The sequence below is a fragment of the Salvelinus sp. IW2-2015 genome, linkage group LG35, assembly GCF_002910315.2.
Source record: "Salvelinus sp. IW2-2015 linkage group LG35, ASM291031v2, whole genome shotgun sequence".
Lineage (NCBI taxonomy): Eukaryota > Metazoa > Chordata > Actinopteri > Salmoniformes > Salmonidae > Salvelinus > Salvelinus sp. IW2-2015.
Genome location: NC_036874.1, coordinates 18572428 through 18585852, shown reverse-complemented (window position 1 = coordinate 18585852; position 13425 = coordinate 18572428). Strand labels below are relative to the sequence as shown.

The window sequence follows — 13425 nt, the reverse complement described above, 5'->3', positions numbered from 1 at the left end:
GGACTCCATAATCTGCCAATCTGGGATACGCGTCCGAAAGCTGATCCTTTGTCTCAAGAGCATCAAATGGTCTCAAATTCAACATGTGCGTAGGAGTAAGATCTCGTTCGGTCCCCAGCTCTTCCTCAAGCGTACAATCAAGTACAACACTTAGGTTCCATTGTTCCAGTCACTCCGTGTAGTTCTGGGCTGATCCCTCACCTTCCTCATGATCATTGATGCCCCACAAGGTGAGATCTTGCATGGAGCCCCAGACCGAGGGTGATTGACCGTCATCTTGAACTTCTTCCATTTTCTAATAATTGCGCCAACAGTTGTTGCCTTCTCACCAAGCTGCTTGCCTATTGTCCTGTAGCCATCCCCAGCCTTGTGCAGGTCTACAATTTATCCCTGATGTCCTTACACAGCTCTCTGGTCTTGGCCATTGTGGAGAGGTTGGAGTCTGTTTGATTGAGTGTGTGGACAGGTGTCTTTTATACAGGTAACGAGTCAAACAGGTGCAGTTAATACAGTAATGAGTGAGAACAGGAGGGCTTCTTAAAGAAAAACTAACAGGTCTGTGAGAGCCGGAATTCTTACTGTTGGTAGTATATCAAATTCAAATACTTATGTCATGCAATAAAATGCAAATTAATTACTTAAAAATCATACAATGTGATTTTCTGGATTTTTGTTTTAGATTCCGTATCTCACAGTTGAAGTGTACCTATGATAAAAATTACAGACCTCTACATGCTTTGTAAGTAGGAAAACCTGCAAAATCGGCAGTGTATCAAATACTTGTTCTCCCCACTGTATATATACTTATGTATATATATACATTTTTATTTTTTCTCCATTGAACCTCACTGGATATAAGCCTACAGTAGGCCTATATATATCGCATCAGGAACATTATTCATTAAACTTTGAGGGTGATAATCAAGCATTATGCCAATGACCAGCCAGAGAGCCGATAGATACTGTATCTAGGTAAAGAATCAAGAACAGTGTGGATGCTGGGATTCGAACATCTTGTCATCCTGTCATCTTTTCAGAAGGTAGGCGACGGGCGACAGCGCAATGGGTGTGTCCCCAACCAACTCTGATTTGAGTGTGGTTAGTGTATGTGACATGTTTGTTTGTGTGTGTGTGTGTCTGTTTGCATATGTGTGTGTGTGTATGTATATGTGTGTATAATTATATGTGTGTGTATATGGTTGTGTGTTTCCATTATGTGCGTGTGTGTGTACGTGTGTACTTATGTGTGTGTTTGCGGCGGGTTTGTTTAGACTGGTCAGGATTGGAAAAGCGTGAGAGACAGAGTGAGTGGGTGGAGGCCATACTTAGGGGTTCAAAGTGAAAAGGGGAGGGACCTCTGTCGTTGCGGAGGAATGCAGAGCGAGCAGAGGAGGCCTGATGGTTAGCTGGAGATGGTGTAATTAAGGGGCGTGATTGTGAGAACCATCTCCGGGCCCGCAATAGGGTCCTAGATAAAAGAGTCTTGGGCCTTGTACTCTGTATCTGTTACATGTGGATAATTACTTCAACACACAATCACACACTCACATGCACACATGGTGACTCTCCGGGAGACACAGAGAAGACCAGATGTCACCGCCATACCTGAGAAAGTCTAGTTGAGCGAGTGATAGAGATGACTGCTGCTAGTTGGCTAGCCTATAGGTCAGTGGAGGCTGGTGGGAGGAGCTATAGGAGGATGGGCTCATTGTCATGTCTGAAATGGAATTAATGGAACAGAGTCAAACATGTGGTTTCTATATGTTTGATATGCTTGATACGTTCCATTTATTCCATTCCAGCCATTACAATTAGCCCATCGTCCTATAGGTCCTCCCACCAGCCTCCTCTAATATAGATTGGGGTTAGCCAACCAATCAGGCGACTTAGGGATTCTGAGGAGTGTCATCAATTAGACAGCTCGGGTGAGGGCTTCCTTTTAATCATGCAGCCCAGTTCGTCGCCCTGTCGGTGCGGCTCGTGTAATTTGGGCCCCTGCCTGAACGTGCTATTTGTAGAGTAAAAGGCTTGATGACACGTCGCCCTCGCCGCACAGTGCTGCGTTTCAGCCCGGCAGGGTGGGGCGTGGGACGATAAGTGTGGCGTTGTGTTTCTCACCAAAGACATCAGCGTTGGTTAGTTAGTTTGGCAGGGGCTCGCAATGTTTTTGTTCCCCAACCCAAACTAACACAAAACCGAGGATTCTATCACAGCTGTATGCCAGCTTCCTAATCACAAAAAGTTKATTCTTACCCCCATCAATGATGTAATGTCTGATAACACAAAGCTTAGAATAAGCCATATCAAACATAAATTGGAGGCATGGGTAACACTAACTTTRTTAAAAAATACATTTAAAACCAAAACAAAATAGAATCCACCCACCAAAACAAAATGGAATCCCTCAAACCCATTCATGGCTAGGACATGAGAACCAGAGGCCCAGACCTCTGTGTTGTCTCCAGACTGTTGGATGTCATGCTAGTGGTCTGTTTTCCTGCCTGTGTTGAAAGGGGTCACYGTGAGGTAATGTTTCACCAACTTTGCTGTTGTTATTTCGCAGTTCGCACTCTTCACCCGCTCACACTGAAAACCGAGTGTGCTGAAATACAGCACAGCCCTGGAGATATATGATTATATGATTCACAGGACATCAACACAGAGGCTTTCTTTTGGAGGGGGGCGGTAGTCCTTTCAAGAACTCCATCTCCTTCCCCAAACCCCCTTAGTCTTCTATCAACTCCAGATGGTACGAGTGTATACTGTACTGTACCGCTGCCTAGCCCTGGCCTCGCCGAGACCTCTCCTCTCTTCACTTCCCCTCCTCTCCCCGCGTCGCCTCTCATCTCGTCTCCTCTTCCTCCCACAGGGTGCAGGATAGATAACTGTGAGTCCTGCTTCAGTAAAGACTTCTGCACCATGTGCAAGGCAGGGTTTTACCTGCACAAAGGGCGCTGCTCCGAGAAGTGCCCAGAGGGCTTTGCGCCCCTGGAGGACACCATGGAGTGTGGAGGTAAGACGGGAAACAGCGAAGACATATGTGTGTCTGAAATAGCTCCGTATTCCCTATGTGGTGCGCTACTGGGCTCCMGTCCAAAGTAGTGCACTATATAGGGAATAGTGTGTCTTTTTGGAGTAATTCATACTGTGTTTGAAATGTGGAAAGTCGACAATGTGGATCACATTGAGGCAGGATCTCCTAGAACTGATTGACTTTACCCAACAGTCTTTTACCTTCTAACCTCTTGTATATATTTTTGAATGAAACAGTAGAAGGATGGAAAGGACCACACACCAAGAGGTTATGGCCATCCTAGTCTTTTCACTATGTACTGTAGTAAACCTTGATTTGGACCCTCCATCGAGTCTCCCTGGCGCTACCCTTTAATGACTCATGTCTCTCCCCACACAGAAGGCTGCGAGGTGGGCCAGTGGAGCGAGTGGGGGTCCTGCACCAGGAGAAACAAAACCTGCGGCTTCAAGTGGGGTCTGGAGACCCGGACGCGGCACATCGTGAAGAAGCCGCCCAAGGACACGATACCCTGCCCCACCATCGCCGAGTCAAAGAGATGCAAAATGGCCATTAGGCACTGCAGGAGAGGTAAGACGTAACGTCATATTGGCAGACAGCTGTTCGGGTGGGTAGATGAATAATGTGTGTGTCTGTGTCGTCCATCTCTATCTTTTGGGTGTTTTTGGTCTGTGGTGTATCTGTCATGTGCAAGTCTCTCCTCGAGGATTATAGTGCTTTAGAGCAGCGGTGTCAAATTCATTCCGTGGAGGGCCTAGTGTCTGCATGTTTTTTTTTCTTTTTTTCTTTCAATTAAGGCCTAGACAACCAGGTATGGGGAGTTCTTTACTAATTAGGGACCTTAATTCATCAATCAAGTACAAGGGAGGAGCGAAAACCTGCAGACACTCGACCGTCCGTGGAATGAGTTTGACACCTGTGTTTTAGAGACTTGTATCTCGGGTAAGGGGCCAGAACTCCCTCTTGGGAGAAACCATTTCCCCTTTCTGGTCTCAGAGTTCCACCAGGTATGTCTGCTGCTCTAGCCCACATTAACCCTGCGTGTCCCTCAAACACAAACCCACCACGTTCTGCTTTTTTTTTWACCTTTTGGTTTTTAGGTGCACAGTGGCGTTTTCATGCATGAAATATCAGTATTTTTCCATGGCCGCCCCATTCAAGCCAGCTCACCAGGTTTTTCTGGGTATATCTCTCTCTCTCTGTCTCTCTCTCTGTCTCTCTCTCTGTCTCTCTCTCTCACTCTCTCTCTCTCTCTCTCTCTCTCTCTCTCTCTCTTCAGTGGAATTCTTCAAAGTATGAACTGCAGGTTTCCTCAATGGCACTCTCTGTTCCCTCCCGTCCATTTGAAAGTTATTTGCGGTACGCACAGCATGTACGTCGACCATTAAATGAGAAGTCAGATCTGGAAATATTTTTTGTGTAAATACAGCTAGGAAAATATTTTTTCTGAAGGTATTCAGTTCTTCACAGATGATCCAAACACACCATTTAGAGCGATGGCCTCAGTCAAGTGTGCTTATTGACGAGGTGATGACAGAAAAGTTGTCCCAAACTCAAATATGTCCCTAACTCAGTCAATGTGATTTCGGATTAGGATGTGCTGTGTATACGCTTCCTTAGGCAAAACAAGGAGATATAGGAGTTATAGTGGCAGAATGGCAGATTGGGTTCAAGCCTTCCGGAAAATTATGAAAAAGAACATTGTTCAAAAAAAGCTGGAAAATATCCTACTCTCTCCAGGATTTTCCACCATTTTTGGTATTGCATGTTAAATCCGAGTACCYTTTAGTGAGGTGGTGAGAGAGTAAATAAACTTGAAATAAACCATGATCGTCTCTCCTATTGCAGCAATATTGAGGCAGGCAGTGCTTTCTGGCTTGGAAACTGTCCCACTGGGCAGTTTCTTGACTCTAGCTGGGCCATGTGCGTGGAACCAACGTTGAAAATACGTTGAATTAACATCTGTGCCCAGTGAAACCGACGTGGAAACATTGAAATGATGTATAAACAACATTGATTCAAATAGTGTGTGCCCAGTGGGGTGATTATGTGTTCCTGTCCCCTGTCCTGATTTTTTCTTTAGGAATTTCCCTCCCCCTAATTTAGCACTGCTTGCTTGACCTTTTCKAAAGGTATTTTATGGTCTTCTTTAATTAAAACCTGGCATTGTTGGGCCTGTGTTACTGGCATCAATTATTTAGTATGAGGTCAGTGATGGGGAGTTATTGTGAAAAGTCTCAATTGAATGCATAGCAAAGCTATTTTTCTGCTAGCCTGTAGAAACCGAGTGTGGGGGCCTCTAACGTTGACCTCGCTTATCACTCCTGTCTCATGGTTGATACGGTCATCTATTAGTGTCTTCACCKCATTCAATGTTTCTGGGAATAGCTTCAATTTAGTTGTGTAGTTAAAGTTGTCTGTGGTCGTTGCTGTGTGCTCCTTTTGGTTACAAGAATGGCAGAGGTGGCTCGTATCATAAAGTTGAGTTTTGTACTTAAACGGAACTGTTAACTCCCCGACCCTCAAGCCGCTCAAGTGGTAGTGAAAAATCCTATCCCCCAAAACTAAGCCTGTGAAACGAAAGACTCGTCCATGTCAAGCTGTTTAAATAAATACTATGTAAAATGGAAGCCATTTAAGTCGAGCGGGATAAGGGAATGCCAGGAAAGAAAAGAAGAAGGAATCCTCAGGGTTCCACACAGCACAGAGATTCATTTCAGGCAGGCAGCATGGACCCAGTCCCAGTTCCAGACCGACTGACATTGTAAAATAATCACTTCCCATAAGTGATAATGAAGAGTAATCCAATGGGAGGAATGTCTGTCTTTCCCTTTGGTGTGCAGGTGACCAGGAAGTGGTCCACGCCGGTGGATGAAGATCAAGAGGTTCATGGAAAGGCCTCATTACGCCCGGGTTCATTATTAAATACCTCCCAGTTGACCTTTTAAATTACAACATATTCCAGAGACTTTGGGCAGTAAAGCCCTCCAATGCTATCTAATACACCATGGCTTTGCTGCGCAATATAACAAATTACGTCTCAAGACGTAAATAGGATTATTCCCAGGCTATAACCACAATGTATGTTTTTTTCTTCTAAATAATTAATGAACTAATTCTTTACAACAATACAACCCAACAAGAAAATCAGTTAGAGTGTGAACTAGAGTAGAATCCCGAGTGACACGGAAGAAAGGCTGGGTTAAGAAAATATCATTTGGACTGCATGTCATTTCTTCCCACTGAACACCAGTATTTGGGATACGTATTGGGTTAGATTGCTATGGATTAAAATGAGACAGGAAATATATGTACAGTCGTGGCCAAAAGTTTTGAGAATGACACAAATATTAATTTCCACAAAGTTTGCTGCTTCAGTGTCTTTAGATATTTTTGTCAGATGTTACTATGGAATACTCAAGTATAATTACAAGCATTTCATAAGTGTGCAAAGGCTTTTATTGAGAATTACATGAAGTTGATGCAAAGAGTCAATATTTGCGGTGTTGACCCTTCTTTTTCAAGACCTCTGAAATCCGCCCTGGCATGCTGTCAATTAACTTCTGGGCCACATCCTGACTGATGGCAGCCCATTCTTGCATAATCAATGCTTGGAGTTTGTCAGAATTTGTGGGGTTTTGTTTGTCCACCCGCCTCTTGAGTATTGACCACAAGTTCTCAATGGGATTAAGGTCTGGGGAGTTTCCTGGCCATGGACCCAAAATATCGATGTTTGTTCCCCGAGCCACTTAGTTATCACTTTTGCCTTATGGCAAGGTGCTCCATCATGCTGGAAAAGGCATTGTTCATCACCAAACTGTTCCTGGATGGTTGGGAGAAGTTGCTCTCGGAGGATGTGTTGGTACCATTCTTTATTCATGGCTGTGTTCTTAGGCAAAATTGTGAGTGAGCCCACTCCCTTGGCTGAGAAGCAACCCCACACATGAATGGTCTCAGGATGCTTTACTGTTGGTATGACACAAGACTGATGGTAGCGCTCACCTTGTCTTCTCCGGACAAGCTTTTTTTCCGGATGCCCCAAACAATCGGAAAGGGGATTCATCAGAGAAAATAACTTTACCCCAGTCCTCAGCAGTCCAATCCCTGTACCTTTTGCAGAATATCAGTCTGTCCCTGATGTTTATTCCTGGAGAGAAGTGCTTCTTTGCTGCCCTTCTTGACACCAGGCCATCTCCAAAAGTCATCGCCTTATTGTGCGTGAAGATGCACTCACACCTGCTTGCTGCCATTCCTGAGCAAGCTCTGTACTGGTGGTGCCCCGAACCCGCAGTTGAATCAACTTTAGGAGACGGTCCTGGCGCTGCTGGACTTTCTTGGGTGCCCTGAAGCCTTCTTCACAACAATTGAACCGCTCTCCTTGAAGTTCTTGATGATCCGATAAATGGTTGATTTAGTGTAATCTTACTGGCAGCAATATCCTTGCCTGTGAAGCTCTTTTTGTGCAAAGCAATGATGATGGCATGTGTTTCCTTGCAGGTAACCATGGTTGACAGAGGAAGAACAATGATTCGAAGCACCACCCACCTTTTGAAGATTCCAGTCTGTTATTCAAACTCAATCAGCATTACAGAGTGATCTCCAGCCTTGTCCTCGTCAATACTCACACCTGTGTTAACGAGAGAATCACTGACATGATGTCAGCTGGTCCTTTTGTGGCAGGGCTGAAATGCAGTGGAAATGTTTTTTTGGGGATTCAGTTAATTTGCATGGCAAAGAGGGACTTTGCAATTAAGAGCAATTCATCTGATCACTCTTCATAACATTCTGGAGTATATGCAAATTGCCATCATACAAACTGAAGCAGCAGACTTTGTGAATATTTGTAATATTTGTGTCATTCTCAAAACTTTTGGCAACGACTGTACAGTTGAAGTCGGAAGTTTACATACACTTATGTTGGATTATTAAAACTCGCTTTTCAACCACTCCACAAATTTCTTATTAACAAATTATAGTTTTGGCAAGTCGGTTAGGACATCTACTACGTGCATGACACATGTCATTTTTACAAAAATTGTTTACAGGCAGATTATTTTCACTTATAATTCACTGTATCACAATTCCAGTGGAAGTTTACCATACACTATGTGTACACTAATCCTTTAAACAGCTTAAAAATTCCAGAAAATGATGTCCTGACTTTAGAAGCAATAGGAGGTGTACCTGTGGATGTATTTCAAGGCCTACCTTCAAACTCAGTGCCTCTTTGCTTGACGTCATTGGAAAATCAAAAGAAATCAGCCAAGACCTCAGAAAAAACATTGTAGACCTCCACAAGTCTGGTTCATCCTTGGGAGCAATTTCCAAACGTCTGAATGTATCACGTTCATCTGTAAACAATAGTACGCAAGTATAAACCCATGGGACCACGCAGCCATCATACCGCTCAGGAAGGAGATGTGTTCTGTCTCCTAGAGATGAACGTACTTTGGTGCGAAAAGTGCAAATCAATCCCAGAACAGCAGCAAAGGACCATGTGAAGATGCTGGAGGAAACAGGCAAAAGTATTACCACAGTAAAAACAGAGTCCTATATCGACATAACCTGAAAGGCGCTCAGCAAGAAGAAGCCACTGCTCCAAAACCGTTTGCAACTGCACATGTGGACAAAGTGTACTTTTTGGAGAAATGTCCTCTGGTCTGATGAAACAAAAATAGAACTGTTTGGCCATAATGACCATTGTTATGTTTGGAGGAATAAGGGGAAGCTTGCAAGCCGAAGAACAACCACCAACCGTGAAGCACATTTGTTGTGGGGGTGCTTTGCTGCAGGAGGGACTGGTGCACTTCACAAATAGATGATATCATGAGGAAGGAAATATGTGGATATATTGAAGAACATCTCAAGACATCAGTCAGGAAGTTAAAGCTTGGTTGCAATGGGTTTCCAAATGGACATGACCCAAGCATACATCCAAAGTTGTGGCAAAATGGCTTAAGGACAACAAAGTCAAGGTATTGGAGTGGCCATCACAAAGCCCTGACCTCAATCCTATAGAAAATTTGTGGGCAGAACTGAAAAAGGTGTGCGAGCAAGGAGAACTAAAACCTGACTCAGTTATCCAGCTCTGTCAGGAGAATGGGCAAAATTCAGCAAATTTATTGTGGGAAGCTTGTGGAAGGCTACCCAAAACGTTTGACCCAAGTTAAACATTTTAAAGGCAATGCTACCAAATACTAATTGAGTGTATGTAAACTTCTGACCCACCGGAATGTGATGAAGCTGAAATCATTCTCTCTACTATTATTCTGACATTTCACATTCTTAAAATGAAGTGGTGATCCTAACTGACCTAAGACAGGACCTTTTACTAGGATTAGATGTCAGGAAATGTGAAAAACTGAGTTTAAATGTATTTGGCTAAGGTGTATGTAAACTTCGACTTCAACTGTGTGTATATTATATTATATATTATATATTATATATATATATATATATATATATATATATATATTTTACGTGTATGTAGGTATACACTATTTATGGTAATGTTTATCTGATTGCCTCCGGCTTGCATTTCCATGTGCTTAAATAATACTGGAAGTCATTTACAGATTCATGTCACCCATCTTAACTCTGACGCACATGGCACAGCTAGAGTCAAGGATCTTTCTTCCTCAGTGTCTTCTGAGAGACATAATCCCTCATCGAGAAAATATACATGGAGATAGATAGTCAAAGCCCAGATAATGTCAAGGACGTCAAGAAACAAAGCATTTCTCAGCGAAATGCGAGGATGCGTCTGAAGCGTGTCTGATATTTTCATGACATCTCACCGTACTGTATAAACAATATGATATAGTTTTTCCTTCCACCACCATGTTTCAATTTCTTTTCTCTACTGATGTTGACCTCTCTAGCCAATGGGCATAAATTGGTTGAATCAAAGTTGTTTCAACGTAATTTGTCAACATATTGTGACGTGGGGAATCTACGTGGAAAATACATTGGATTTGAAAAAAGTTATCAAAGTAAACTGTTGTCTTGAGGGTGAAACTTCAACCACATAGACACAGTTTGTCTATGTTGAAACCACATTTCAACATAGACAAACCTTGTATAAAATATGTTGAATTTGTACCTTTAAAACAACATCTTCAACGTTATAATCAGTATCTGAAAAAACAATAGGCTCGGCAGCACCTCTTACTGGAGAAGTTATCTATCTACAGCTACCCTTTGGTCTCCCATCCAGGATTTTAACCAAGCACAGCCCTGCTTTGCTACYACACCAAGAGACAACAAAAATACTATTCTACTATTCATATTCTTCTATCCAGCACAGTTAAACTGGATCTTTAGAAAGAGGAGGTGCTGTGATACAATATTCTTTTTTTWWRRMMTTTTTTTTAAGCTAAACTGACATTTTGCATGAGTCACCTCTGGTGGCAGAGCATCCCACGATGACATGGCTCTATACATAGCTGATCAACGCATTTAAATCTGTTTTTGGTTTGGGAGCCATGAAGAAACCTGTCGTGTCGTGTCTGGTTGAGTACAGTATGTATGTTTGTTTACCAAAAGAATAGGAGTGAATCAAATCAAAGTTAATTTGATTAAAGTGCATTTAAAGTTGGATTTGATTTGATTTAGTCCTATAACTTATTCTTTAACTTTGATTTTTGTTGTTGTTGAGATAGAGARGTGAATCCAACATCACAGTTATTCATTTGTAGACAAACTGGAATTAAAGCCAGACTAAGTCAGTGCACAGATGGAACTATCCAAACAGAAGATAACTCTCCTTCAAATGTTGATATTTGGTTGCGTTGACAACCAAACAATTCAATATAACTTTTGAAGTCAAATAAATAGCTTATTAACTTGTCGACAGTTAACAAATGACATGTTGGATTCACGTCTCCAACTCAACCAGAAATAAAAGTTGAAGAATGGGATTAAGCCAGAGGCTCAGATGGAACTTTTCCAGCAGTACTGTAGATACTGCTCTTTTAAACTTAGATCATTTGTTGCGTTGTCAACCAAACACAATTCAATATTACTTTTACAGTAAATAGCCTAAAGGTTAAGGCTATCTTACAAACTAATGTAACATTCAACCTCAAAAGTAGTTACACATCCATGGCCACGTTTTGAGGTTACTGTAACTATACATGTCGTCATATGTTAATCATGTAAAGTGTGCATGTTCAAGATAGCATGAATAGGTTGTCYCAGGTTTGTGAGATCTTCACAATCACTGTAATAATCTGTGCAGAATCTGCAATCCGGGTCATTTGGTTGTGCTATTAGATGAAGCACAGTGATTACACATTAATGTGGRATAKATAAACATAATATCTGACATTGTGTTCCTATTTGAACCTTGCCATGCTTTTAAAATGATTGAAAGCYCTGTGATAAACATTGAGTAATTAAAAATATAAATAAAATAATAATTTTAATTGGAATTTGGTTGTGTTTTTAGATGGTTGAAATCATAGTGATATGACATTGGAAATTCAACTAACTTTTGTCTGTCTTTTTGAGTGGATTAATATAGGTTGTAATCTCATGGATCAAACGTCAACCAAATATTAGCCAATTATCCACGTTGATATGAGTGTGTATATTCTGACRAGCATGGCGTCTCTGTAACCTGGACTCAGGGGTAGATGTAACATCTTCCTGTAACATTGTGTCTTATGTCACCATACCAAACATAAACATATGCATATGCATTTGAGTGTCCTGGATTCACGAGAAAAAAATCACGAAAATTGTGGCGTCTGGTTTGCTTAATATAAGGAAACACATTTTTTTTAATACTTTTACTTTTGATATTTAAGTATATTTTAGGCAATTACATTTATTTTGATACTTAAGTATATTTAAAACCAAATACTTTTAGACTTACTCAAGTAGTATTTTACTGGGTGACTTTCACTTTTACTTGAGTCATTTTCTATTAAGGTATCTTTATTTTTACTCAAGAATGACAACTGGGTACCTTTCCCACCACTGCTGTTGGGTGCCAGTCTTTCTTCTTCCCCCTCAGGGTAGGTAGACAGACTGCTGTTCTGTTGCTTCCATCCTCTCCTCTCTCCCCAGGGTGGTTCCGCTGAAAGGGCCATAAACATGCCTTTATTAATAGCTGTTCCATTGGCCTCTGCAATGACACCTGACTTCTCTCTCTCCTCAACTTCAATATGCTTTAATGGCATGATAACAAGGTCAATGTTGCCAAAGCAAAGTGTACATAACAACTAGGAAAGCAACAGCAACAACAATAAGAATTGGAAAAAATATATATATATTTATAATACTATATATCCATACAAAAAAGGTATTAATGGTCAACGTTCAGAAATCTAATTCAGTACAAAAAAAACTTAGCTTGTGGCAAGCTGTGACATATTGTGCTGCCAACTAATACGCATCAGACCTTTCCCCCAAAAATACAGAGTATAAGTGTCTCTTTGTTTGARTGTTCTGTGAATGGGAACATTTACATTTTTCATTTGGGGAAGAAGGAATCTCTAACCAATATGTATGGGCCAAAAGATTAGAAAGTGTTCTTCAATTTCTATTTCTCCCGARCCACAYTAATGACATAGTCGCTCTGGCCAGCCATGTCTTTGTTATGGCGTCCTGTTTCAATTGCCAGGCTACGATTACTAATGATGTATTTAGTTGAAGATTAAATCTGCATTAGGTGGAAACAACGCAACGTCTACCCTACCACCGTTGTTATTGTTTTTGTTGCCAAGCTGAAGAGACGGGGGGACAGTATTTGTTGTTTGCAGTAACTTCCTCCTTGTTGTAATATTGCAAATCGTCGTGACAGTTTCACCATTAAGGATTTCAGCTTTAAGGTTTTGCTTTGTTTGGGGTCTTTTAAACGGGTTAAGTATTCACTGACGTCTCGTTCCAATGCTTGATAGCGTTCCATCTTTCTCTGACCTTTGACCTCACTCTGCCAATAGTCAATGTACGTGTTCTTATTATTCACCTCCAGCTGTCTAAATTCTGCTCTTGGGGCCTCTCTCTCTCTCTCTCTCTGGAGTCTTAAGCTGCTCAGTATTGATGCCATTAGGATTCTCCCTCAGGAGATTCCACCGCAATCCTAAAAATATAGAAACATTAATCCTGTCATCAGACTCTGGTTTAAAAACAGAGATGTAACACGTACATCTCTCCATATCCATCTCTCTCTCTCTCAATTCAATTCAATTCAATTCAAGGGGCTTTATTGGCATGGGAAACATGTGTTAACATTGCCAAAGCAAGTGAGGTAGATAATATACAAAAGTGAAATAAACAATAAAAATTAACAGTAAACATTACACATACAGAAGTTTCAAAGCAATAAAGACATTACAAATGTCATATTATATATATACAGTGTTGTAGCAATGTATAAATGGTTAAAG

General features: G+C 41.4%; 1 protein-coding gene across 1 annotated transcript in view; it reads left to right on the top strand.

The window, feature by feature from the left end:
* The window catches only part of LOC111958570 (R-spondin-2-like), an 86298-nt gene that overhangs the window by 57788 nt on the left and 15085 nt on the right, over nt 1–13425 (top strand). Inside the window, exons 4-5 of the mRNA XM_023979836.2 lie at nt 2870–3013; nt 3413–3601. Coding sequence (XP_023835604.1) covers nt 2870–3013; nt 3413–3601 — 333 coding nt within the window. The remainder of the gene's footprint in view (nt 1–2869; nt 3014–3412; nt 3602–13425) is intronic.